Consider the following 27944-nt stretch of genomic DNA (forward strand, 5'->3'; position numbering starts at 1 on the left):
CTCTGGCAATGTAATATTGCATACTATCTATACATTACTCTTACTAAAACAGTCAAATTTATAGTTCCTCCACCATTTTCATTACAGTATCATTAGATAAAGAGAAACACATACTTTAGCTGGGTATCTGAACAGCTTCACGAATCCCAAGTCATCCCCTGTGGCTAGGACCATTTTGTCACTGGTGAGGCAAGAGGCGGTTACTTCTGTGACTTCTCCAATCACCGGCCAAATTCCCTCACAGCATAAACCAAGAACACTTGTCCATGTTGCCCAACTAATTTTTTCCACCTAAAAATATTTTTTAAAAACTGCTGTAAGATTCTAACATCTAATATGTCAAGTCTAAATATTTTTACATCACAGTAAAAGTAAAGATTTAACAGGAAAGTTGCTAAATCCTTAGCTGGTTTTATAGCTTCCCAGCCCCACTGCCCGCAGAGAATTTCAGCATATCATTTAGGAGATGATTACTATACGCATACTATATGTCCTAGCTTCTGAGCACACAGTGATAACTCAAACTGCTTCTTTGCAAGATTACCCCCAAAACAAGGCTTCCTGTGTATCGAAGTCTCTCTTAATTGATGATAAACATGTTTTTCTTTTTTCTTTTTTTAAAGATTTATTTATTTATGTATATGAGTACATTGTAGCTGTACAGATGGTTGTGAGCCATCATGTGGTTGCTGGGATTTGAACTCAGGACCTGTGGAAGAACAGTCGGTGCTCTTAAATGCTGAGCCATCTCTCCAGCCCCATAAACATGTTTTTCCATTAGTCTACAAATTAAGAAGTCTGAAAGCCCCTTTATTAAGCCTCTTCCATGCTACACTTGCTGAGCATCTCTTTCTAGATCATACCAACTAAAAACTAGTGATTTTATCAGGTACAAGACCAAGAATAATTCTCTCCTTCTTCTCCTCCCCCCGACCCCCCTCTCTTATCCCCATACACACCTGTCAGAACAAGCATTTTAGGTATATAGGCTTCAAAAGACACAGGGTACCACAAAGGAGAAGATGGCATGTCCTATTTACCAGGGAATGCTTCTTGTACTTTTAGGACAGCGATTCAAGTGCAGCTAAGTATACAAGTGCAAGTGTCTATATTCCTTTTCTTTTCTTTCTTTCTTTCTTTCTTTCTTTCTTTCTTTCTTTCTTTCTTTCTTTTCTTTTTTTTTTTTTTTTTTTGAGACAAAGTCTCACTATGTAAGCCCTAACTAGCCTAGAACTCACTACATAGACCAGGCTGGCTTTAAACTTATAGAGATCCAGTTGCCCAGATTCCTTCTTTTAAAAAGTATCTCTTTTCTTTATCCATCTATTTCTCTATCTGGCCCAGTAAAACAAACTTGCTGGAAGAACTATTCAAATTCTGTGAGAACAAATGATCACCACACACAGATGAATGATGGGAAGGAGGCCTCAGTTTTCCAGTCCCTGTCAATCACATAAACATCACAAGAAGCATCACCATCTTCCTACCTCCACACTGGGGATGGTTTGTCTTTTTCCTCTGGGAGCTTCAAAGAATAGCTGTTCTTTAGCACCAGTGTTGACTTGTAAAAGCTTTCCTTAAAAGAGAATTTAAAAATTACAGACATATTAAAGACACACGAATACAAATATCATCACTCTTAACTGTGATTCCCAGAAAGAACACAAACCATAACGTGATAAACATCTCACGGGATGACGGGAGCTTGTGTAACTCCCTAGGGAGAAACGGCATGCTCCAGTGTAGAGCCTAACTCTCCGGGCGAGCTTTCATCCCCTAAACTGTGATTATGCCTCACCTTGCATGAGACCTAGCATGCTTGCCACTATTCATTAGGTAGATCCTTTTAGGGTAGTCAGAGGCCTGGTTTCCATCAGAGAGTAAGAATGCCAGCAGGCAGCATCTGAAGCCTAAAACAGGGACTCCCTTTGCGTGGCCTGCCTACCTGATTTACATACCAATGTACTAATTTCCTAGAATTTGTCTTTTTCTTTTCTTTCTTATCACAGTCTCAATTCCCCTTCTCTCCATACCTCCCAGTCCTTCCACCCTTCATCTCCCCTTCCCTCCTCCCTCATCCATTCCTCCTCTACTTCTCTTCAAAAAAGGGCAGGCTCTCCTATGGACATCAACCAGCCATGGCATATCAAGGTGCAGCAAGACTAGGTATCGCCTCTCCTATTAAAGCCAGACAATCTAGTAGGATGAAAGGGGCCAAAAGTTAGGCAACAGAGTCAAAGACAGCTCCTGCTGCCACTGTTAGGAGTCCCACAAGCAGACCCCGCTACACAGCTGTAGGACATGTGCAGAGGGCCTAGGTCAGTCCCATCAAGGCTCCATCAGTCTCATCAAGGTTGGCAGCGGGTCCCTTCAAATCCATACACCTATGGACACTTGATTTTTGATGAAGAAGCCAAATATACAATGAAAAAAAGAAAGCATCTTCAATAAGTGGTACTGGTCTTATAATGTACTTTTGAAATGTCTTGATTTACAACTTTTCTTGGTTTATGATTATGAAAACTTCCTATAACTTACTATCTTGGAACATGGTATTTGAGGTAAACCTGGGTCTGTGTTCCCAGGGCATGGTCACTCATATTTGGTTTCAGAATAAGCTGAATTTTACCCACTATGGAGTGATAGCTATATTTTTGCATGGATATTTGTGTTTTGACTACATTTTTACAGGAAAACTCAAATTAAAGACCTATATTTTGAGCCATTCAAGAGACTGAGAAAGGGCAGAAAACTTTTAAGTTCAAGGACTGTCTGGACTGCAGAATGAATTCAAGGCAAACCTGTGGGATTTAGCAAGACCCTGTCTGAAAGTGAAAAATAAGAAATGGGCAGGGCCATAGCTCAGTGGTAAGGGCACTTGTGTGGCATGTGCAAAGGCAGCTTTCTCTATGGTGAATGTATTAACACCATTGCACTCTCTTAGTCTCTATTTAATTAAATAATTTCATGCAGGAAAGGCTTTTTTTTTTTTTTTTTTTTTGGTTTTTCAAGACAGGGTTTCTCTGTGTAGCCCTGGCTGTCCTGGAACACACTCTGTAGACCAGGCTGTCCTGGAACTCAGAAATCCGCCTGCCTCTGCCTCCCAAGTGCTGGGATTAAAGACATGCGCTACCACCACCCGGCTAGGCTTATTTTTTATGTAGGTAGATATATTAGTTGGTATTCACACTGAAAAGAAACTGAAAACATTTTTTTCTTGTGAAAATTGCTTGCTTAAATTGTAGAATATCCCTTAAAGCGAGGGCATTTAAAATATTTAACATTTGTCCAAAATTTTCATTGTTATATGCTATGCACTCTGCAAAGAAGTACTCATTAAATACTATGCCATAAAATTATGACAAGTTTTTAGAAAAATATATGCTATATTAAATAATGGAAGAAGTGATTTTGAAATCTTTACATTTCTATTTCCAAATTTGGAATGTGTGAAGCCCATCAGGACATTACGGCTGACTTTCTTTCTTGTATAGAATCTAGGTTACTTTAAAGTTAACGCTGTATCGCCACCTATGCTCTGAAAGTCTGAACCTGTACAGTGCCCACATTGTGGGATTCATCCCGTCTGCTGCTCTGCAGAGCTGTACCAGGGCCCGTGCAGCCCTCACCAGCATCTTACCTCTGCTGTCCCAGTCGATATGGGTGATGTAGCTGGTTGCTCCTTTGCAAACCCCCACTCGTTTACTACTCGTCACGTTGTATATATCAACGAAGCTGTCATGGGATGCCACAGCTAGGTATTTCCCAGAACCTGCAACAGAAACATCTGTCTACATTGATACGTTTACTACCTGATGCTAATAATCAAATACACACTCAATGCAATCTCACCAGGTGAAAACCGGATGTCTGAAATAATATCTTTTCTGTGGTGAAAGGACACAAGATCCTCCAGAGTGTCAGCATTGGCCATTAAGAAGCTTCCGTCGTTGAGACCCACAGCCAAAGCTTTTCCATCAGGGGAAAAGCAGCAGCAGCGGCCCCCTGGAAGAGAAGAGAAGCATCAGGGAACGTCTGCCACGCGTTCATGTCCAAAGTCTGCTCTCTAAGGGCCTTTAATTATAAAGAGGAACTTGTATGTATTGTGGCCTCAAATCAACATAAAAAGGAAGTCAAGACATTCTGTTAACTAAACTTAACAAAACGGTACTGTTCTTTACATCAACAGAAAAGTGATGAAAGAGAGAATTGAACCAACATAAAGCCAATGACCTAAGTGAAGACTGGGAGTGAGGGGTGGAGGTGGGGCAAATGCAATCTTTAGATGTTCTATTCAGTCAAAAATTTAAACATGAGACCATCTTTGTAAAAATGCTTCAGAAATTAAAAAGGACACTAGGCAGTTATTATTTTAAGCTAGAAAGATCTGTTTCAAAGCTATACATGTGTAATATTAATATTGTTTCTTATTACTGATATTATTCATTCCAAGAGAAGTCAGAGCCACACTGATGAATAAAGAGATAATAATGTGCTTACCCTGACAGCAAGCTATTCGGCAAGCTTAGGCAAACCCTACAGCTTTGAGTACTAGCATGTAATCTGAGGGATGGGGTGAGGCAGTTACGGAATGAAAATCCGACTGAACTGGGAATAAACAATCATCTAATCAAGCACACACTGATAAAGAGGAATCTAGGAATGACTGCTGCAACCTGAGAGTCAAGGGACAGTGATGACAGTCGGCAGCAGTGCAAGGCACAGGAATGGACACGGATGCAGACAGACTTGGTGGGGAGAAAGTCCAGATCACACTTCTTCCTCAGCAGCGATGTCATTGACTGACATGAGTACATGTGTATGTAACCCTTTAGTTAAGAATGCCTAAAAGAAACTCAGTGGAAGGCATGATGAAAGCTATGTGACATGCTAATACTTCTCAGGAGGACAGGCTAGAGATACAAACATAGGAGACGGTAGTACACGGTGGTCATAAACAGAAATCAGGATAGAACTTGTCATTTATTACCAGCCAACCCCCAAACCAAACTTCTTTTCCCTGCTATATGATATTACAGCTGAATCCTGAGGACAGTTTTGCTTTGTCAGACAATTTGATTTTGTCTAGAACATACTGTGGAGGGAAAGCCATTAATAAGATAATGTAGACAATGCACTCATCTCCAATGGAAACTTTCCACAAGTATGGTCCAGAAACTCCAAACTGCTACTTGACATGACAGCAGCAATCTGTTATCCTGTGACCTGAGCCTCTAGCCAAGACTATGTTGGTTAGTTGTCAATTAGACATAAACTAGAGTCATCTGAAAAGGGGGAACCTTAACTGAGAAAATGTTGCTCAGATTGGCCTGGGCAAGCCTATGGGGCATTTTCTTGATTGATGACTGATATGGGAGGCCCAGCCCACTGTGAGTGGGGCCAGCCCTGGACTGTTGGTCATAGAGTGTATAAAAAAACAGGCTGAGGAAGCTGGGAGGAGCAAGTCAGTATGCAGCACTCCTCCACTGATCTTGCTTCAGTTCCTGCCTGACTCTCCTTCCTGATGGACGGCATCTGTGAGCAGATAAACCCTTTTCTTTTCAGGTTGCTTTTGGTCATGGTCTTTATTATAGTAATAAAAACCAATCTAGGACAAGGACTGAATTGGATTGGTCAGAACCGTTCCTGTTTGCATGACTATGCTTCATGTGACCCTTACCTATCTGCATGGCAGACATTGTACAACTGGAAACTGCAAGCAATGGGGCTCATAGGACACCCCCCCCCCCACTACACACCAGCCAGTACGGACTGGCCCTCCTTTACATGGTATGAATTACATGCCAGGAAACTGTACACAAAGCAGCTCAATCCAACCACTGAAGGACTGTAGCCATCTTCCCACACCTTATACTGCAGATAGTATTCTAATTACTGTCCAGTGTGACGACATTTGTAGCATGTCCAATACACTACGCTCCTATTGCCTAACTCCTTCTCGGCTAATGTAGTTCCTGCTCCACTACCAGAGGGAACCTGCAAGGGCAAAAGTGAAGAAAGGGACTTTGCTTCTTTCTTCTGGAGCACTGGAGCCGGCAGATAGACTTACAGGGTTGAGGGGGGCTGTAGACAGCTGTGCTATCATAGCAGAGGCTTTCTTAGACTAGCCGTGGCCTACACCTTCTGCAAAACTCCTTCACCACTGGCAGGAGGTACAGGATATAGTGACATCAAGGCCCTTTCCGCCAAAGAGATCTGAATTGCACCCTGGGGCGGCCAGTACTTCCTTGTTCATTCTTTTTTCACTGTTCACTCTCCCTACAGGTACATCTGCTTTCTTCAGTTTCTCCTTTTATACCCTCCAGAATCATCTCTTATGCCCTTAGTAATTACTGTCTTTTAGTGGTTATCACCTTGTTACTTTTAGGCTGAGCACTCTGAGCCCTTGCCAACAGGAAATGGGATGTTAGTAATTGAAAGCATGCACAAGCACCATAGTTAGTCAAGTTGTCTCTGCTGCTGAATGTGACTGATGACTGTCTACAGCCTATGGCCTTGGGGAGCCCCAGGGGTCCCACCTTTGAACGCTGTGCTAATGGTGACTACAAGGTGATGTGCAAGAGAGTCTGAGTGCAAGAATCGTTTACATCGAGAAGTAAACAGATAAGCTCTTAAGTGTTCAGCCCAAGTCAGAGCAGTCAAAGTAGTCAAAGCCACCACAGAAAGTTTACAAGAATTCCTGACACCCAATGGCCTATAAAAAATTAAACAAAAATTTAACGTTGTAGGTAAATAATTAAAATGTCAATTCAATTACACAACTTGACCATATTTCTTCTATGAAAGCTGAATGGGAACTCTGAATTCTGAATGTGAACATTTGGCTGGACTCTGACAAGACTGAGAACTCAGATTTCATAATTCTGTTTTGCTTGCCAACACTTTGAGTTTGCTTGTTTCTGTACCTGGGAAGTCTGGCCTGAAACAGCTAGCTGTCTTGGAAAGAAGAACTCTCACAAGCACCCTGTGTTGTCTGTTTCTAAACTCACAGCTTGGGTCAAAATATAGCATTCTCTAGAGCAAGGAGAGGAAAAAGACTCTCATGTCTATAAGCCACAAAAGAACCATGGCAACTCTTCAACCTTGCAGCAGCCATAGGCCACACAACAGAGGGCGTGGCTACGGCCCAATTCAACCTCAGTCTTTGCTGAATGTGGTGGTGCAACATAACTTTAGCGCCCAGGAAGCCAAGGAAGCAGGCAGGATAGATGGAGAAAACAAAACATCCTTTATGACTGAAATAGAGGAGGGGGTTTGAAGCAAGGTACCAAAGCAGGGAACATTATGGGCACATGGGAAGGAAAAGGAGCCTCCCACGCCAGAGTCTCCCTGAGGGCTCTCGCCAGCTAAGAAGCAAAAATTCCAACACAATAGATAATATTTGATATAAGAGTTGTCAACATAGATAATGTCTATTTTATTTATGAATACTTTTAAACAATGTTAAAATACCAATGGCCTAAGTTTAAGACCTAAGCCATTATAACCTCAAATAAGGCTTTACCTTTTCCCAGATATCTTCTGGGATCCTCAAACAAGACAATACCTTCTACTTTCCTACATCCCTGTGGCCTACATTATGGATTGCAATTCTGTTGGGTCTCATGGGAATCTCCCTAAAATCTTATAAAGTTAAAATCTTATATTATAAAGTTCTTAGCAAGTCTCTGTACATAATAGATTCAGACTCTCCAAAAGTCACTGAAGTGTGACTCCCTTAGAGGAGCCCACAGTCACACTCTTGGGTGGGTCTTTCTTCCCAGGAACCCCTTTTAAGCCCCATGCTCAAAGTGATGTTGAAATCTCTTAAGAGAACACATGCTAGCTCCTCTTGAAAAAACACTTTCTGCAGCAGGAATGTGTGAGAAGATTTGAGCCACCTGCTCCTGTACATTACTTCCATTTCCAGACCTTTCCGAGCCCAACATTTTATAGAACGTTTTGTTACTGGGAACAAGGACAGAGAGACATAGCTCTACTTTGTCACCCTTGGTAGCCTGAGAAATTATTTTTAGAGACTTCAACTTGAGCAAACCCATGAATCTTGGCTTTGATGCAGGAAAAATGACAACTATTAAAATGAGCTAACAGATTAAATAATGATGAGAGTGCGTTTATAAAGGAGGGTTCTCCATTAGATATCAACAGAGAATGTGGGGCTAAAAAGAAACATGGAATGAAGAAAGATATGGAAAGATAGCAAGAATCCAAAAACAAACATTCCATAAAAATTCTAAATTGATTATAATTAAAAAAACTAAAACCACAGGATACAAGAGCTGTTGTTTTGGTTTTTTGTTGTTGAGATGGGGGTCTTACTGTAGGGCTCAGGCTGGCATGAATGTTGAAGTCATACCACCTCTACAGAGGTTACAGGAGGCCGTCAGCATGACAGCAAAAGAAACTGTTAATGGGAACTTTCCAATGTGTCATTTAAAAAGGAAGTAAAATGTAAATGAGGAAAATACCTAATTTAAAATATATATATAAAGGAAGTACAAAAGGCTGGTAAGTATTCGGGATATATTTACTTCTCAAAGTTTAAGAATATAAAAATTAAGTCATATTGTATATTTAAATTCTACTTATTCTTTGATTGCTATGAAGTTGAGTTATTTGCAAATTTTTTATATAGTTCACTTACATCAGTGTCTCATAACTAACTCAGCATGACATCAATAATCTTTTTTCAATTTTTATTATTTTATTTATTTATATTCTCATTGTTTTCCCCCTCTCCATCCCCCTCTCCACAGTTCCTCATCCTATTCCTCATCCCCCTTGCCTCTGAGAGGGTGCTCCACAACCCCTTACCTCCCAGGTCTCTCCTGTCCCTGGGGCCTCAAGTCTTTTGAGGATTAAACGCATCTTCTCTACTAAGGCATGACCAAGCAGACCTCTGTTAGATTTGTGCCAGAGGTCTTAGACTGGCCTGTGTATGCTCAGTCACTGTTGGTGGCTTAGTCTCTGGAAGCTCCCTGGGGTCTGGGTAAGTTGAACTTGCTAGTCTTCTAAATCCGGACACTATTTCTGATGCTATGATATGCTTACAGTTGGGAGCCTGGCATGGCTGTCCTCTGAGAGGCTCTACCAGCAGCTGAGACAGATGCAGATACTTACAGCCAACCGTTGGACTGAGGTTGGGGATCACTATGGTTCAATTAGGGAAAGAACATCAACAATCTTCTCCTATTAACTTAAGCAGTTGTCACACACACCACCAGAAATGACACCTTTAATCCCAGCACTCAGGAGGCAGAGGCAGGCGGAGCTCTGTGAGTTTGAGGTCAGCCCCAACTTTATAGAGTTATAGGCCAGCTAGGAAGGCATAGTGAGATTTTGTCTCAAAAAAGAAATTTTCACACATATCCTTTCAAATTATGAAGACCAACTTTCCCTCTTGAACTGAATAATGCTGAATAAAATAAAGATAAGTAAGAAAGACTATTAAAACCTCAGAATACAGAATCACAAGTTTTGCCTGGAACCTAATGCAAAGATGTACTCCCAGTGGGAGCCACTAGCACTGGCAGAGAGTTTTTCAATATTAACACAAAATAAAAGGCCACACACTCAGGAAGCATAAAGCAGATGAATCAAGTAAACCCACACCCATGTTCAGTGCGAGTAAACTACAGAGCTGCAGGGAAAAGCAAAAGAGAATAATACCGACTCTATACCAAGAGCTCCAGAAGCAATTACAAGGATTCAAACTTGAGCCAGCTATCAAAATAAGTTTGCACTATTATACAAGTGAGGGCAATACCCCATTCCGATTGGCATTATACTGTTAAAAGAGGAGTTAAGCAATAGTAATGAAACTGAATAAATTCTCCCTGCCTTGGATTGCTCCCACAATCCTATCCTTGGAATGTCACAAGTTCAGTCCAAGGAAGATGAGGGAATTTCCAATAATCCTTTGCAAGAGACATTCTATGGCTATTTGTGAATGTCAGAAGACGGTGACAGCTTAATCTTTGTTGAAGTCCGAGAGCCTCTTACCCTTTTTCAGTTTCCGGACTGCCAACATACAATGACTAGGAGAGAGATCCCATATTCTTAAGGTCTTATCATCACTTACAGTAGCACAGATGGGCAGGTAAGGATGTGTGGCCAAACCCCACACCTCTCCTTCCATGTGTCCCTATAAAGAAAACACAGTTAATCTCAGTGTAATCTGAAAATACATGAATGAGAGGGCGAGCTCCGAAGACCCGCTCCGCTCACCACTGAAACTGAAAAGGACCTCTAAGTTCAGTAAAGCCTTGACAAGGTTTCAAGGAGACAGAAGAAATCAAAGAAAGTTTACTAAGGAAAACCTAGTGGATTTTGGTAAAATAGTGAGGGAATGTGTCCTGGAACCCACCCCCTCTTCCCTGGTCACAACTTATCTACTTGGAAACCAAAACAGACTCCTGCAACCAAGAACACCTGGCTTTATCCCCAGCTCCTGGCTGGAGGGGCAGCATCATCGTACCCTACTGCCTATTGGAGGATAAATTCTTGTTGTACACGGCAGGCAAGTGGAAGCTCCATTTCCCCAAGTCTATTCCAGATCTCAGATCTACCTTGAGTGTAATGCCACTGAGAATAATGAAGCCCTGCTGTAACTCAAGGAGACCTGAGATCACTCCCACCAGATGCATTTGCCCCCTAAAGTCTACAACACCCAGGAGCCCTCCCTGTCCTTGTAGTCAACTCTAGAGCCCTGACTTTGCCTCTGGGAAAACTGGCTGGTCTATGTTTTTGATTGTCATACGATTAACAGCCTTCACTGGCCTCAAGACTACATGTAAAGATGACGGTTTTCTGCATTCTGCTATAAAGCCAGTTTCTTCAAGATTAGGAGCTTTTTTTTCTTCTTCTCAAACCATGAGGCACTACTTCCCACATCATCTTATGAAGCGGATACCACAACCAGATAAGAAAAATACAAAGCAACAACCCTAACCAGCAGCACTAACATATTATTAGCTAACAGAATTCAGCACATGTAACAACAACCACACAGGGCAACCAGGAAAGCAAGGCTGTCAAACCTCAAAATAAATTCATATAATAGCTGTCACAGAATGAAAATCAAACACCATGATCATCCTAATAAACTAACAAAAAAGCATACAATAAATCTCTCCTGGCCTATGATTAAACCACTTAATAAACTAGAAATTAAACCATGACTCTCCATCTTAGTAAAAAACATCTGTGAAAAACCTATAATTTTATTATGAAAAATCTCATGCCTATACTACCATTACTCAGGAAGCTGAGGCAGGAGGATAGCTGCAAATGCAAGGTGAGTTCAGCAAATGAGTTCAGACAAGTCAGGATGACCAACAAAACCATGTCTTTAAATAAGAAATGAAGGAAAGGAGAGAAGGAGACAGGAAGAGAAGAGAGGAAGGGGGGAAGGAAAAGGAGGAGGAGAGAGGGAGGAGGCTTTACTTAATGATAGCTTTCCTTAGATAGGGAAAGACCAATATCGTCTGTTTTTACTGCTCATATTCAATGTTACACTGGAAGTTTCAGCCACAGCAACTAGCCAAGTAAAAGAAGTAACCACTATCCAGAACTGACATGAGGAAGTGAGTCAATTATTTGCAGATGAGATGATCTTGTATATAAAAATTAGTAAAGAATCTACCGCAAAACTTTTAGAACTAATACATGAAATTAGCAAGTTGATAGGTCCTTGTTTCCATTATAGGATGTGCACAAAATCAACTGTAAAATATACTAGCAAAGAACAATCTGAAAATAAAATTGAGAAAATATTGTTTAAAATAACATCAAAAATCGGGATAAACTTAACAAAACAAGACTATACAGTGAAAACCACAAAACCTTGTCCCTGATAAGTTAGAGAGCACATGACTAAAGAGCTACTCAGGTCCATGAGGACCGGACACCATTAGGACAGACTGAGCTACAGACAGCACTACTACAAACACTAGTGTCTTCTGATGTCCTAGAATAAGTTTGTGTTTTGCATATTTCTATCCCGAAGAGGCTCTCAACATTTTCTTCCTTATTCTTACTTTATCTTCTAGGTGCTTTTGTAAAAGCCAGAATTTTGTGCAAAATTCCTATCAAAGAATGGATTATAATCATAAAAGTATACATTTTATCTAGATCTTTTATATCTTTATTAAAATTTCATAATTTTCTTGGTGTAGGTTTTACATATTTTAACTATAAAATTCCTGGTCACTGGACTACCCAATGGGAAGGATCAGACAGAACAAGTGCATGCCTGCACACCTGACAATCTGACTCTGATTTCCAAGAATCCATGGCAGAAGAAGAAAACTAACTCCCCCAACCTGTTCTCTGACTTCCACACACGCCACAGCATGTGCACTGCTCCCCCAAAATCCATGAATCCATGTAACCAAATCATAAAAAATAAAGTACTGGTTACTGTATAGTTTTATGAGTAGTATTGTATGTAACATTTTATTTGTATTGCTACTAGAAAGAAATACCATTGATTTCTATATGTTTATTTTTAAACTCATCACATTATAGAGGACCTCTATCAGTTTTATTTTTCAATTTATTATCTCAATATTCATAGAAATTAATAGTTTTTCTATTTATTTCTAGCAATTAAACTCTACTTGATTTCTTTCACTGGATCCACTAAGCTTTCACATACACGTTCAGACAACAGCCAAGGAAAGTTTATCCCAAAGCCAAGAAGCTAAAAAAGACATTAAAAATCTCACCATATAGCAAATATAACACAATATGATAGGTGTGACTCAGCAGTACAGTACGTATTCAGCATGCATGAGGCCCTCGCCTAAATGCCTAGCATCATTTTTTAAAAAGATATATTGGGAACAGTTTTAATTAGGAGTCCATAAGGACAGCATCCACACTAGGTTACTATGTAAACAACCTGAAAGCCAATATCAATACTAAAATGAAACCATATAGTTTACCAAACAGAAGTCCCCAGCGGACTCTAATCAAAACCTTTGACAATCACAAACTGCCAATAATGTCAAGCTAAGGTTGAAGAATTTTAACCAAACAAATGAGTCTCTGTCTTTTCCACCTAGCTGATAAGAGCTTGGTGCCCACGCTGAGGCATGGTTCCTCAAATCTCTTCTGACTTTGAGTGCAGTCCACTGCACCAGTGCTTTAGGGCTCAAATAAAGTCTGCTCAGCTTATCTAAAATGTCCCCTCTTTTAAGACAGTCTTCTCATTTATTCTCTGATGCCATCTATATACAATGTATGCTGATCGTATCTACCCCCTCTTCAACTCTTCTCAGATTCCCAGTCCATCCACAGTTTTATCTTAATAGAGATTATGTGTGATTTCTAGATCTTTTCTAATTAAAAAGCAATTCCTCTGTATTCATGTCTAAAAGAGTATTTGTAGTGATACTGTCTGAGATCTCACAGATGTGTAAATTACCTTGACTAGCCAGATGCATAACCTAAGGGGAAGATCATGAGTGCAGGGCCAATCAGTTTCATATACATGTGTGCGCTCGCGCACACACACACCAGAAACCCCACAATTATTTTATTATTTTTTTATTTTAAAGGCATACTCTGTAGGTGAAATTAACAAGCTATCACTAGTATATATTTAGCCTCTTCATAATCTCATTGATTGGGTATTAACAATAAAGCACTAAATAAAGCATGAACAGTGCTCTGTGTGTGCTCTTTGGTATCCTAACAAGAATGAAGCAGATCATTTAAGACACATGTCTGTATTAAGAAAGGAGGCGGAAGTGGAAGCAGGGGCAGGTGGATCTCCACAAATTTGAGGCCAGCCTGATCTACATAGCAAATTCAGAATTAGCAGACCACAGTGAGACTCTGTCTTAAGCTTGTTTCTGAATTTTTATTAGCTTCTTTTCACTCATAAATGTTTTCAGTAATACAATTTTAGTCTATAGTCATAATATCCTTTTTCACTTCTGCAAATTATAAACTTAACACTGACTTAACCAAAGAGTTTCAAATGACTTATGTTTAGAAAATGGGCTCCAAAAAGTAAAATTAAAACATGAAATGAATGCCTCATTATAACTAGTTTTTGTCCCATTGATTTCATAATTAGTGACAGAATTTTACTTAAATAGTGGCACTTATTCTACATGAGAACATATAATTCATTTATGGTTTTGACTAGTCCATGGGCTAATTTTCTCAATGTATGAAACATTGAGACATATTTCCCTCACTCATCTTGCATTGATTTACCCATGTCAGCTTTGCTTCTCATGTTCTGAATGAAAACATGAACTGTAAAGGAAGAAAAGTTCACATTAATATTTCAAGTACCTGGACCAGAAGAGTGATTGGGCCACTCTTATCCACTTCTAATATCTCACCATTCTTTGTGCCAACCAAAATATGACCATGCCCTAATGATATGGCACGTATAGATGGGTTATCTTCCAAGAGCAGACCTGAAATGTTAAATGGAAAAGTTCTTAAAGGTATGAAGTTAAGATAATTCAAGAGTATGTATTTTTCCACTGATAGTCTTTGATGGTTAAAAAAAAAATCACATTATAAAGTTCTATCTGTATTTGAGAAATTCTAATAATGTACTGTATTTCCTTCAACCATTCAATTTGTTAATCTTAGAGCATACCAACATATAATTCTGCTCTACCCAGACCTCACACTACCATTTCAATAACTACATCTTTGCCTCATAGATTAGTAAATCTCCATCATCTTCCCGTTCCCCTGAAGTTATGCATACCATCCAGATCAGGAATTCTAACGCAATGTAAGACAGATCCCTCTGGCCAGTGTGTCCTAGGTAGGCCTCAGCAACACAGCAGGAAGCACGGCAGACCTAGCTCTTGCAATAGGTCTTGTGTGAGGAGGTTATTAGGACGGGAGAATTTGAGAGAGGAATTAAACTTCTGAAGGTGGACGTGAGGATGAAGTAATGTAGAATAAAGTGTTTCTGATCTGAAATGTGAGCATGGTTCTGTCACTGGAGGGAAGTCCAGACTGTAGGAAAAAGTTAAAGCTTGCAGAAAAGGCACTGAGGTCAGAGGGAGTATGGCACAGTCCCTGAAAGGAAGAAATGCACCGAAAGGAAAGACCTGTGAGGCTAGAGTAGAGGCTGGCACAGTTCCCTCCTTCCACAGTGGGGTCCAGGGACTGCAATCAGATGGTCAGGCTTGTTCAGTAAGCACAAATGCTGCCTGACAACAATCTCCTAGATGCTGGTAAGTAAGTATGAGAGTCAAGAGTGTCATGGTGAGTTAGACTTCATCAAATACACCAGAGAAGGGAGGATAATGACTCTGGTTTCATGATTTCTATTTAATTCTGATGATTGACAAGAAGGCAAAATATATTTCTTGTGTTCCATGTCAGTGATCAAGCATATTGATGAATAATTAGTCTTTTCTTGAACAGCAGACTAAATATGAACCCACCTTTAGATCCTGGGGCTAAATCAGCTCTTTTTATAGCATAGGTCTTGAGGCATCTTTCAAAGGAATCATCCCAAAGGGCTACCATACCATCTTTTCCTCCAGTTACAAATCCCTATGAAAACAAAGGGATCCAGTTAGTAAAGACCAAATTACATCAAAACCAATTAGCTGCTTTATATTGAAAAGCTACAGAGAAAAGAGTGTAGCCAAAAGTCTCTGACTAAGAGGGATTCAGTATTAGGGATTAAGTTTAACAGTATGAGTCTCTATCATAGTTTCCAAACATAAACACAGAATTTATAATATTATCTATAGTCATGCTAGGATACCACAAGACCAGTTTTTGTAGTGGGTGGTGAGTGACACCTGCCACTATCACACTTTCAGCAATCACACACACCCTTCTAAAGCCTCCTACTTTACATTGGAAAGAAGGAATGGCAATGGCACTAAATAGGATGTAATTATACAGAAAGCACTTAGCATAATGTTGACACATAGCAGGGCTTAATAGAGTAAGGTTTTAGTTTCCTTTTCTTCATAATAATTTGTGTGTGTGTGTGTGTGTGAGAGAGAGAGAGAGAGAGAGAGAGAGAGAGAGAGAGAGAGAGAGAGAGAGAAGTGAGGGGGTAGAAGAGAGGGGGAGGAAGAAGGAGAAGGGGGAGGAGGAAGGGGGGAGGGAAGAGGGAGAGGGAGTATGTGTGTGTTTGTGTGTGTTTCTGTAAGGTCAGAGGACAGCTCTCCTTCCAATGTGAGTTCTAGGGATTGAACTTAGGTTGCCCGATCTGTGCAGTCAGTATTATACATGCTGAGCCATCTCACCAGCCTTTCCTTTTCCTGTTCTCTTTCTTTTCCTTTCCTTTTTTCTTTCTTTTCTTTTCTTTTCTTTTCTTTTCTTTTCTTTTCTTTTCTTTTCTTTCCTTTCCTTTCCTTTCCTTTCCTTTCCTTTTCTTTTCTTTCTTTCTTTCTTTCTCTCTTTCTTTCTGTTTGTTTTTTTTTTTTATTTTTAGACAGGGTCTTGTGTAGTTCAGGCTGGCTCTGAGCATCAAGTATGACCTTGAACTTATAATCCTCCTCCCTTCACCCTCTGAGTGCTGGGGTTACAGGGATGTGCCACTATGCCATTTAAAGTGGTTTTAAGCAGCATATCTATTTCATATCATATTTAGGGATTTGGAAGGAGAGAACAAAACAGACCATGATTGGGTAGCCCAGCTAAGTAGAAAGCAGTGCTCCCTCCATGATAGCTGTATTTAATTTAAAACATCCTTAAGTTACTTACTTTCTCCAATGCATGCATACTGAACACGGGCCCATCATGGGCTTTAACTGTTTTTACAAGAAAAACATCTCTCCAGATGCACACATCTCCTGTGGATGTTCCAGAAAAAGCCATCTCTTCAGTCCATCCGTACACTGCACACATCATTGTGTCGTTTTTCCCCAGAGTGCCTACGTAGCCTTTTTTTCCAATTAATCCTCCCCCTGGATCATTTAAAAAAAATGTAAAAAAAATGTAAAAGTACTGCTTTCAAAATGTCCACAGTTACAAAGAACAGTTTCATTCCTATTGATGTCTGATAGAAAGACATTTAACAGTATAGAGAATTAACAAGAAAATTACAAATCTATCAATCTTCTTGGGGAATACTTTACATCATAGATCTTAGGCTATATCTTTTAAGATAAATAACATAAAAACTAAGTTTTAGACACTTGTTAGAAGTTTTAATAATACTTGTCAAAAATTTTTATGACTTATTTAAAGAAAGTTTTTAAAAGATCAATACAGGCTCACATTGACAGCCTGTGTGCCTCCCAGGAGGTCCACAGTAATCAACGACACAGGTGAGAATCTCGCCCAAATACCTATGCCAGCTGAGAGAACCATGGGGCCCAGATGACGCAGGACCCACCTCCACCACTGCTACTGCCCCAGCCCCAGCTCCATTCTTCCAGCCAGCTTCCTACCTCGGCCAGATCAGTGGCCAGATACCTGGCCATACACCACAGCCTGCTTGCCTCCTAGGTGACGGTCACCAAAGACACAGAGCCCAGCTGACACAAGGCCCACCTGCCCAGCTTCACTTTCCTACTGGTCCCTTTCTCCATCCAGGCCAGATCAGCAGGCCTGATACCCTCCCACACCCCACAACCTGTCTGCCTTCCAGGAGGCCCAAAATAACCAAAGACACAGCCTGCCTGCCTCCTAGGAGGTCCACAGTAACCAGGGATGCAGGAAGTCTGCTTTATCCAGAGACACAAGAGGCCCACCCTAACCAGAGACTGCAATGCCTGCCTCCAAGGAGGCCAACTCTAGTCAGAGATACCCAGGCCAGTTAACACCAGAGATAACCAGATGACAGAGTCAAGCAGAAGATCATAATCGACAGAACTCAACGCAATCGGGCACCACCAGAACCCAGTTCTCCCACCACAGCAAGCCCTGGATATCTCAACAAGCCAAAAAAGCAAGATAATCACTTAAAATTCCATCTCATGAAGATGATAGAGGCCTTTAAGGAGGATATAAAGAACTCCCTTAAAGAAATACAGGAAAACACAGGTAAACAAGTAGAAGCACAGGTAAACAGAAGAGAAAATAAATAAATCTCTTAAAGAAATACAGGAAAATACAATCAAGCAGGTGATGGAATTGAACAAAATGGTCCAAGAACTAAGAATGGAAATAGAAACAATAAAGAAAACACAAAGGGAGAAAACCCTGGAGATGGACCTCTTAGGAAAGAGATCAGGAGCTACAGATGCAAGTATCACCAACAGAATAAAAGATAGAAGAGAGAATCTCAGGCCTAGAAGATACCATAGAAAATATGGGCACATTGGTCAAAGAAAATAAAAACTGTAAAAAGCTAACCCAAAATGTCCAGGAAATCCAACACACAATGGAAAGATCAGATCTAAGAATAATAGGAATAGAAGAGGTTGAAGAATCCTAGCTCAAAGAACCAGAAAACATCTTCAACAAAACCATAGGAAATAAAAAAATTCCCTAATCTAAAGAAAGAAGTGGCCATTAAACGTACAAGAAGCCTACAGAACATCAAATAGATTGGACCAGAAAAAAAAATCCTTCTACCACATAATAGCAAAAATGCTAAATACGCAGAAAATACAAAGAATATTAAAAGATGCAAAGGGAAAAAGCCAAGTAACATGTAAAGGCAGACCCATCAAAATTATACCTGTCTTCTCAACAGAAACTCTAAGGGCCAGAAGATCCTGGACAGATGTCATCTAAGAAAATACAAATGGCAGCCCAGGATACCATACCCAGCAAAACTCTCAATCACCATAGATGGTGAAACCAAGATATACCATGGCAAAAACAAAATTTAAACAATATCTTCCTACTACTCTAGCCCTACAGAGGATACTGGAACAAAATTTCCAACACAAGGAGGGTAACTACATCCAAGAAAACAAAAGAAATTAGACATTACCCAATAAAACCAAAAGAAGAGAATCATACATAATACTACCTCCAGCAACAAAAATAACAGGAACTAATAATCATCTGTCTTTAATATCTCTCAACATCAATGGATTCAACTCTCCAATAAAAAGACACAGGCTAACCGACTGGATACATAAACAGGATCCAGCATTTTGCTGCATACAAAAAAACGTACCTCAGTGACAGAGATAGACACTACCTCAGAGTGAAAGGATGGAAAAAAGCTTTCCAAGCAAATGGTCCCAAGAAACAAGCTGGAGTTACCATTCTAATACCCAATAAAATAGACTTTCAACCAAAAGTTATCAAATGAGATGGAGAAGAACACTTTATATACATCAAAGGAAAATTCCACCAAGAAGAAGTCACAATTATGAACATCTATGCCTCAAATGCAAGGACATCCACATTCATAAAAGAAACATTACTAGCTGGGCAGTAGTGGCACACGCCTTTAATCCTAGCACTTGGTAGGCTGAGGCAGGTGAATTTTCTGAGTTTGAGCCTGGTCTACAGAGTGAGTTCCAGGACAGCCAGGGCCATGTTTTGAAAAACCAAAACAAACAAACAAACAAAAAACAAACAAAAACCAACAACAACAACAAAAAAGACAAAGAAACACTGCTGAAGCTCAAAACACACATCACACATTGAACCTCACACAATAATAGTGGGGACTTCAACACTCTACTCACACCAAAGGACAGGTCATTGAAACAGAAACTCAACAGAGACACAGTGAAACTAATAGAAGTTATGAACCAAATGGATTTAACAGATATCTACAGAACATTTCACCCCAAAACAAGAGAATATACCTTCTTCTTGGCACCTCATGGAACCTTCTCCTAAACTGACTATATATATAATAAAACAAGCCTCAACAAACACAAGAAGACTGAAATAAACCCATGCATTCAATCAGGTCACAATGGACTAAGGTTGGACATCAGTGACAACAAAAACAACAGAGTGCTCACATACTAATGGAAACTGAACGACTCTCTGCTTAATGATAACTTGGTCAAAAAAGAAATAAAGAAAGAAATTAGGGACTTTATAGAATTCAATGAAAATAAAGACACATCATATCCAAACTTATGGGACACAATGCAAGCAGTGTTAAGTAGAAAATTTATAGCACTAAGTGCCTTCATAAAGAAATTGGAGAGATCCTATATAAGCAATTTAACAGCACACCTGAAAGCTCTAGAACAGAAAGAAGCAAAGGCACCCAAGAGAAGCAGATGCAGGAAATAGTCAAACTCTGAGCTGAAATCAACCAGGTAGAAACAAAGAGAATTAGACAAAGAATAAACAAACAAACAAACAAAAAAAGAGCTGGTTCTTTGAGAAAATCAACAAAATAGATAAACCTTTAGCCAAACTAACTAGAGGGCACAGAGACAGTTTCCAAATTAACAAAATCAGAAATGAAAATAGAAAGAGAACAACAGAAACTGAGGAAATTTTAAAAATCATCAGAAACTACTACAAAAGCCTATACTCTACAAAACTGTGAAATCTAGATGAAATGGATGATTTTTCTAGACAGATACCACACACCAAAGTTAAATAAAGATCAGGTAAACTATCTAAACAGTCCCATAATCCCTAACAAAATAGAAATAGTCACCAGAACCTCCCCCCCCACCCCCACCCCCCCCAAAAAAGCCCAGGGCCAGATGGTTGTAGTGCAAAATTTTACCAGACCTTTAAATAAGACCGAATACCAATACTCCTCAAACTATTCTAAGAAGTAGAAACAGAAGGAACACTACCTAATTCATTCTATGAAGCCATAGTTACTCTGATAAATAAACCAAACAAAGACTCAACAAAGAAAGAGACTATCAGACCAATTTCCCTTATGAATACTGATGTAAAAATACTCAATAAAGTTCTCACAAACTGAATCCAAGAACACATTAAAACCATCATTCATCACAATCAAGTAGGCTTCATCCCAGGGATACAGGGATGGTTCAATACACAGAAATCTATCAACATAATCCACTATATAAACAAACTCAAGGAAAAATCACCTCATTAGATGCTGAAAAAGCCTTGGACAAAATACAACACCCCTTCATGTTAAAAGTCTTAGAAAGATCAGGAATTCAAGGCCCATACCTAAACAAAATAAAAGCAATAAACAGCAAACCAGTAGCTAACATCAAACTAAATGGAGAGAAACTTGAAGCAATCCCACTTAAATCCAGGACAAGACAAGGTTGCTCACTGTCTCCCTATCTATTCAATATAGCACTCAAAATTTTAGCTAGAGCAATTAGACAACAAATGGAGATCAAGGGGATACAAGTTGGAAAAAAAGAAGTCAAGTATCACTATTTGCAGATGATATGATAATATATAAGTGAACCCCAAAATTCCACCAGAGAACTCTTGCAGTTGATAAATAACTTCAGCAAAGTAGCAGAATATAAAATTAACAAATGATAAACAGGCTGAGAAAGAAATTAAGGAAATAACACCATTCACAATAGCCACAAATAGTATAAAATATCTTGAGGTAACTCACACCAAGAAAGTGAAAGATCTGTATGACAAGAACTACAAATGGCCCAACCCAAGATCCATATCATGGGAGGGCACCAAGGCCTGACACTATTACTGATGCTATGATGTGCTTATAGACTGGTATGGCTGTTCCCTGAGAGGCCCTATCAGCAACTGACTGAGACACAAGCAGATACTAACACCTAACCATTGAACTGACCCCTATGATTGAATAGGGGATGGATTGAAGAAGCTGAAGGGGAGAGCAATCCCATAATCCCCATAGGAAGACTAGCAGTCTCAACTTCCGCAGACCCCACGGAGCGCCCAGAGACTGAGCCACCAACCAGGAGCATACAAGGGCCAGACTAAGGCCCCTGACACAAATACAGTAGAGATCTGCCTGGTCAGGCCTTGGTGGGAGAGGATGTGCTTAATCCTTGAGAGACCTGAGGCCCCAGGGAAGGGGGATGTCTGGTGGGGGGGGGGAGCACCTTCTCGTAGGCAATGGGGAGGAGGAATGGGATGAGGAACTGGGGGGGAGGGCAACGATGGGAATGTAAATAAATAAAGTAATAAAAATTGGGGAAAAGATCAATACAACAACCACTTATATATCTGCTATAAAAAAAAAACCCACACACAAACAACTGAGGGTTCATGCCCATCATTCTGCAATCTGCTGATATCCCCAAGATTTTGTCAGTTATATACACATTGATCTATCTATTAGAAATCTGATTTTCAGAACTCTATTCTCTCCTTATATAATCAACCTATAGTTACTAATTTTCCTATTACTGAGTTTTAAAATTGCTTCTAAGTTTTTGTTATTAAAAGTACCTTCCTTTACACAGGCTTATAAGGGCTTCTCTGCAAGTGTACAGGTTTCTCAGGGCATGACTAGAAGCTGCTCTAAGGTACTCGGGGAACGGGACAGTGTATAAATAAGATACACATCAATGCTTCTTTCCATCAATTCTACAAAGTTAATACAGCAGCTTACACATCTGCTAACAGTGAAAACAGCCCCTGGTTTACCACTGTGGGGAACACTAGATCCTATCTTACTAGACACATGAAACACCAACTGAATTTTACTGCAGTTTTGATTTAAATGCATTAGTGTTGGTGAGTTTGATCAATTTTCACATTATCCTGTCCATGCATCATTTATTGGTATCCTCTGCATATTTTTCCAACTGAGCTCATCCATTCCTTTACTTAAGAAACATATGCCACACACTAGTCATGGCAAAGAGAATAGAGCTAAGGGCAAAACAGATGACAAAGCTCTGCTTCCGTGGAGCCCCACTGTAGGAGACATTCAGTAGATAGAAGAACGGAGTAAAGCAGACAGTGTTACATTAGTGATGACTGAGGCTTTAAAAAATGCAAGCCTAAAAGGAAACAGGAGGTTGGAGGTGTTCATTTTCAGGAGAGTGGGCCACCTTGTGTTCTTATTACACGAGGCCACATCACTACTGTCCTTAAAGGCTTTCAGTGGCTCTCTGCCTGTAACACTTCATGGAGTAGAATTCAAAAATGCAGGGAGAGATTGGTAACTCATAACTTGGAATTCCTAAAGTCTAGACCTGAGTTAGAGTGGCATGAGAATCTATTTTTGCCTCATCCTTAAGGTATTTCCTTCAATAAAGCCTAAAACTATTAATTTAAGGGGTTAGGTGATACTTAGTTTAAAGAAATAGATAATTATGTTCACTTACCTAATGAACTCTGTGAATCTGACTTCTGAAAATGAGATAGATTGAAAATATACACCAAACCTTAACATTTATCTCCTTATGATTCAGTTTCAAGGCTATTAGATATCTAGAAAAACCTAAGGAAAAGTATTACTAAATTGAAGTGTGTGTGTGAGTGTTTTCGAGACACAGTTTCTTTGTGTAATAGTCCTAGCTATCCTGGACTAGCTTTGTAGACCAGGCTGACCTTGAACTCCCAAAGATCCGCCTGCCTCTGCCTCCTGAGTGTTGGTATTAAAGATGGGAGCCATGCCACAATTACCCAGCAACTGCATATTTTTTTAAAAAGTATGTACTTCTCATGTTCTTTTTCTCCTCTCTTCCTCCTCTTCTTCCTCCTCCTCCTTCTCTTCTTCCTCCTGCCTCTCTTCCTCCTCCTTCTCCTCTTCCTCCTCCCTTTTCTCCTTCTTCTTCCTCCTCTTCTTTTTAGTTGAAGGGAGTCTGTGACAAGCTTCCATTTTATTTTTTCCTGCATGTATACATACACCTGTGCACACCTCATACATGCAGTGCCCACCAGGTCCAGTAGAGGGCATTGGATCCCCTGCCAGTAAGTGGCCATGTGGGTGCCCGGAATTAAACTTGAATCCGTAGAAGAGCAGGGGCTCTCAATCACGAGCCATCTCTCCAGCTACCTACTATTTACTTTTTAAAAATCTCTTATTTCAAACAAATATAAAGGTGTAGTGTTTCTGCAGTCCTCTATCCAGTTTCCCTTAAAGTTAGCATCTTAACAACACTATCCCTTTATCAAGACTAAGAGACCAACATCATTTACACAGTACCCTTAATTGATCCTCAGGCCTCATTCAGATTTCAGTTTTTCTAAAAATTTTCCTTGTCTATCCCAGGATCCAGTCCAGCATACCACACTGTACTTAGCTAAACTATTTTAAAGATAATGCTTTCTAGAATTTCAAAGGAGCAAATAGAAACATTTCCTTACCTGCTCTACGCCAAAATTTCATGTGTTTAATCCCAGCTGTAATTAGTTTATCAGGCACATAGGGGTTCATTTTCACAACAAAAATCTTATCTTTACTGCCTCTGAAACAAACCAAAATGTTTTAGCTCTAAAGATAATCCATTCCAGGACAACTCACTTCCTATCTGGAGTCCTCTGCCTACTGGATAATTGTTTCCTGCTGGTATCTGACATTCAGGCTGTGAAATCATCCACTTGTGCATTTGTCACTATTTAAATATGTTAACTCTGCTCAGCGATTCTCCAGACAGTAGAAACTGTGAAAATAGAACTTCAGTTACACAGTAGCCATGAGCCCCACTGGACTGTGGACAGAAAATGCTGTGTGTGGAATGTTCTGTGTAACAAGAGTTTAAAATTTTTGAAACAGTAATTCATTACAACTTAACATGTCCTTCCATATTCCTTTTATTACATTCACTTACTTCAGGGGAGAAGCATTCATGCCACATTCTGTGTGTAAGATGTCAGGGACAACCTGTCGGGATTATTTCTCTCCTTCTACCACACTGTAGGCCCTGGTGATCAAACCAAGGTTACACTTGGTGCCTCTGCTCACTGAGCTATCTTACCAGACTTTCAAAGTTCCTTTGAAACTATTAAGTCCTTGGACATCATCTATACACTCTATAAAAAGCATTCATATTTTTTAATGCTTTAACATTTCAACTTGATGAAATAAACTTAAAATATAGTCTCTGGCACTGTTAACTACTCCCCCTTCAAAGCACTGTTAATATTTTATTATAAAATAAATCATGCTCATTTTAGAAAACATAGAAATGAAGAAAATATTAGAAAAACATACATATACACAAAGCACACAATATGTGTGTCATTTTTCAATTACAAATTTGAGCATTTAACCATGCTTCCCAGCTGGTATATAACAGCTTTTAGTGGAAGTCATTCTTTGAGAATGGCAAATTGAAATAGTAATTTCCAATGTCCTATTATAGGCAAATTAAAAACAGGTTCACAAAGGCTAAACCTACAAAGAAATAATAAAATAATTTATCTTTATTTTGATTATATTTATCTAATGGTAACAAAAGCTGATAATTACAAAAAAAAAAAAACAAGAAAAACAAAACAAAACAAAAAACCCCTCACATACTAGTTTGATTTCAAAACACCGAAGTACGGTAACATTAGTGTTTTGCCAACATGGTAAGTGTTCTTCCTACCTTGTCACTGAAAGTTTCTCCCCTTTCTTCCAGTCCCACAATACAATGGTGTGGCTGTCATCTATTCCAACTGAAGCCAGGCGTTTCCCATCAGCTGTGACACCAAAAAGACGAGACTCTGATTTAATTTCATTAAGTCAAATTCATCTAGTGTGTTTTCTAGAGACACATGCTCTCATTTGAATAGGACCTCCACCCCAAGTCTCTTTTGCATGATGGATGCTTGGCCCCCAGGGTGATTTAAACTGGTGGAGTAGTTAAGAGATGGATCTGGTGTGAGGGGACAAAGGTGGTGGATACTCTGCCCTAAGAATGGTATAATGCTAGAGGGGGTGGAGTTGTCCTAAAAGCTGTAGCCTGACTGTGGAATCCGTTGCCCAACAGGGCTGCCTTGTCTGGATGTGAATAAATAAATATAAAGAAAGTTATAATGCTCTCTCAAGAAGATCTAGCTCTATTGTAATGGCTGTTATAATAAAAACAAATTAGACCCTTAAATTTCTCTGGCTTCCTGTCTCACCATGTTATCTCTTCTGTTTGCACTTACTCCTGCCATGACGCTGTCTGTCACATTGTGACACAGCCAAGGAAACTCTCACCACAAACAGAACCAATGGAGCCACTTGACTTGACCTTTTAGTTTCCACACCTGTGAGTTAACCAGGTCTCTGTTTGTATTAGTACCCACCATAAGGTATTATTTATAGCAACAGAAAATAGGCTAATACGCTAGAGCACTGTACTGAAAACTTTAAAAAGTAATGATAAATGTTAGACAGTATACATCCACCCATGAAAAGAACCAGAATTTAGAAGAGAATGAGGATACTGGTTTCTTTAATTTAAATTTGTGTGTGCATGTGCGTGTGTGTGTAGAGGACACTTTATGAAGTTGGTTCTCTCCATCTACCTTTATATGCACACCAGGGACTGAACTCAGGTTGTCAGACTCATGAAGCAAGTGATTTTAGCCACAGAGCCATCTTTCAAGTTGGGAATTCCAATGAGTTTTTGAATCATTATCACACTCAAGTTACCCTATGTATTCAGTAGAGTGGCAAGAAGGAAGGAGGGAATGGTAAATGTATCAAATGATGGATATCCTAAATATCCTGTGTGGTGAGTATTACTTAATACATGTTTGTATTAGAACATGACACTAGGGCCTGGGGGATAGCTCAGTGGTAGAGCACTTGTTTGGTGTATGTAAAGCCTTGGCATCCACTGCTGGTGCTACACACATTAATCACCCTACATCCCATCAATATAAACAGTAGGTCAATTAAAACAAACCTCAAATCTGTATTAATTGAGAAAATCAAGAAAGGAACTGGAAATGGATCTATTTCAACTAAATTCACTGTAAGAACTTTACCGCGATATAAAAACTCAGTGACTGAAGCTCATCAAAGGTAATGCTCTATTTTACAATATGCTGTCACTACCATGGCTGCTTTTAGTGAAGACCAAGTTTCAGTTGTCACTGCTAGCAAACAACAAGTAATGGCTATATTAAATATTGAAGCCAATGACCACTGTGAGAGTGATGGAAGTGCAAGTGTCTACAGGTTATAAGGGTCACAGTGTGAGAGAACCTTTTCCACTCTGCCTCACTTTTGCAAACCTTAGTCAGTTGCTCAGTGCTACCACTGATGCTTTCATTGTTGACCCTTGCAGTCTGCTTTCCAGTTTCTTGTTTCTTGACAACTAATACTCTTGAGTATACATGTATATATATATGCTTTCCCCCAAATCTCATTTATGAATAACTGACTTTGGTTAGGGCAGCAAAACCACTAATTCATGACATATACATCTTCGATATACATTTTCTCCCAATCCACACAGCAGTTTTTCCTGCAGGTATATCTGCAGTTGCTAAACTGTCAGCATGAACTGAAATTGTAAGATCCACTAAAACTGCTAGTTAATATAGACACCTAAAAGAATTTCTTTTTTTTTAAGATTTATTTATTTTATGCATATGAGTACGCTGAAAATTCCTAGGCAAATGGATGGACCTGGAGGGCATCATCCTGAGTGAGGTAACCCAATCACAAAAGAACTCACACAATATGTACTCACTGATAAGTGGACATTAGCCCAGAAACTTAGAAAACCCAAGATACAAGATACAATCTACAAAACACATGAAACTCAAGAAGAACGAAGACCAAAATGTGGACACTTTGCCCCTTCTTAGAATTGGGAACAAGACACCCATGGAAGGAGTTACAGAGACAAAGTTTGGAGCTGAGATGAAAGGATTGACCATCTAGAGACTGACATACCCGGGGATCCATCCCATAATCAGCCACCAAACGCTGACACCATTGCATACACTAGCAAGATTTTGCTGAAAGGACCCAGATATAGCTGTCTCTTGTGAGGCTATGCCAGGGCCTAGCAAATACAGAAGTGGATGCTCACAGTCATCTATAGGATGGAACACAGGGCCCCCAAATGGAGGAGCTAGAAAAAGTACCCAAGGAGCTAAAGGGGTCTGCAACCTTATAGGTGGAACAACGATATGAACTAACCAGTACCCCCAGAGCT

The 27944-nt window shown here is 39.7% G+C and overlaps 1 protein-coding gene across 16 annotated transcripts in view; it reads right to left on the minus strand.

Moving 5' to 3' along the window:
- Positions 1-27944, minus strand: part of Eml5 (echinoderm microtubule associated protein like 5) — a 114908-nt gene that overhangs the window by 40616 nt on the left and 46348 nt on the right. For 15 of the 16 annotated variants that reach the window (XR_001780456.2, XR_001780453.2, XR_003950056.1 and 12 more), the window contains exons 16-25: positions 25389-25482; positions 24163-24263; positions 16735-16937; positions 15453-15564; positions 14332-14459; positions 10024-10165; positions 3853-4005; positions 3641-3772; positions 1488-1576; positions 115-291 (exon numbers count right to left, since the gene is read on the minus strand). Coding sequence is in view for 8 of the 16 variants with exons in the window: in NM_001081191.1 (NP_001074660.1) it covers positions 115-291; positions 1488-1576; positions 3641-3772; positions 3853-4005; positions 10024-10165; positions 14332-14459; positions 15453-15564; positions 16735-16937; positions 24163-24263; positions 25389-25482 (1331 nt within the window). In the remaining 8 variants the exon portion in view is untranslated. Of the gene's footprint in view, positions 1-114; positions 292-1487; positions 1577-3640; positions 3773-3852; positions 4006-10023; positions 10166-14331; positions 14460-15452; positions 15565-16734; positions 16938-24162; positions 24264-25388; positions 25483-27944 lie in introns of those variants that run through there. The other variant, XM_006515976.2, reaches the window with a different exon arrangement.

Source organism: Mus musculus, chromosome 12 (assembly GCF_000001635.26).
Source record: "Mus musculus strain C57BL/6J chromosome 12, GRCm38.p6 C57BL/6J".
NCBI classification, from domain to species: Eukaryota; Metazoa; Chordata; class Mammalia; order Rodentia; family Muridae; genus Mus; species Mus musculus.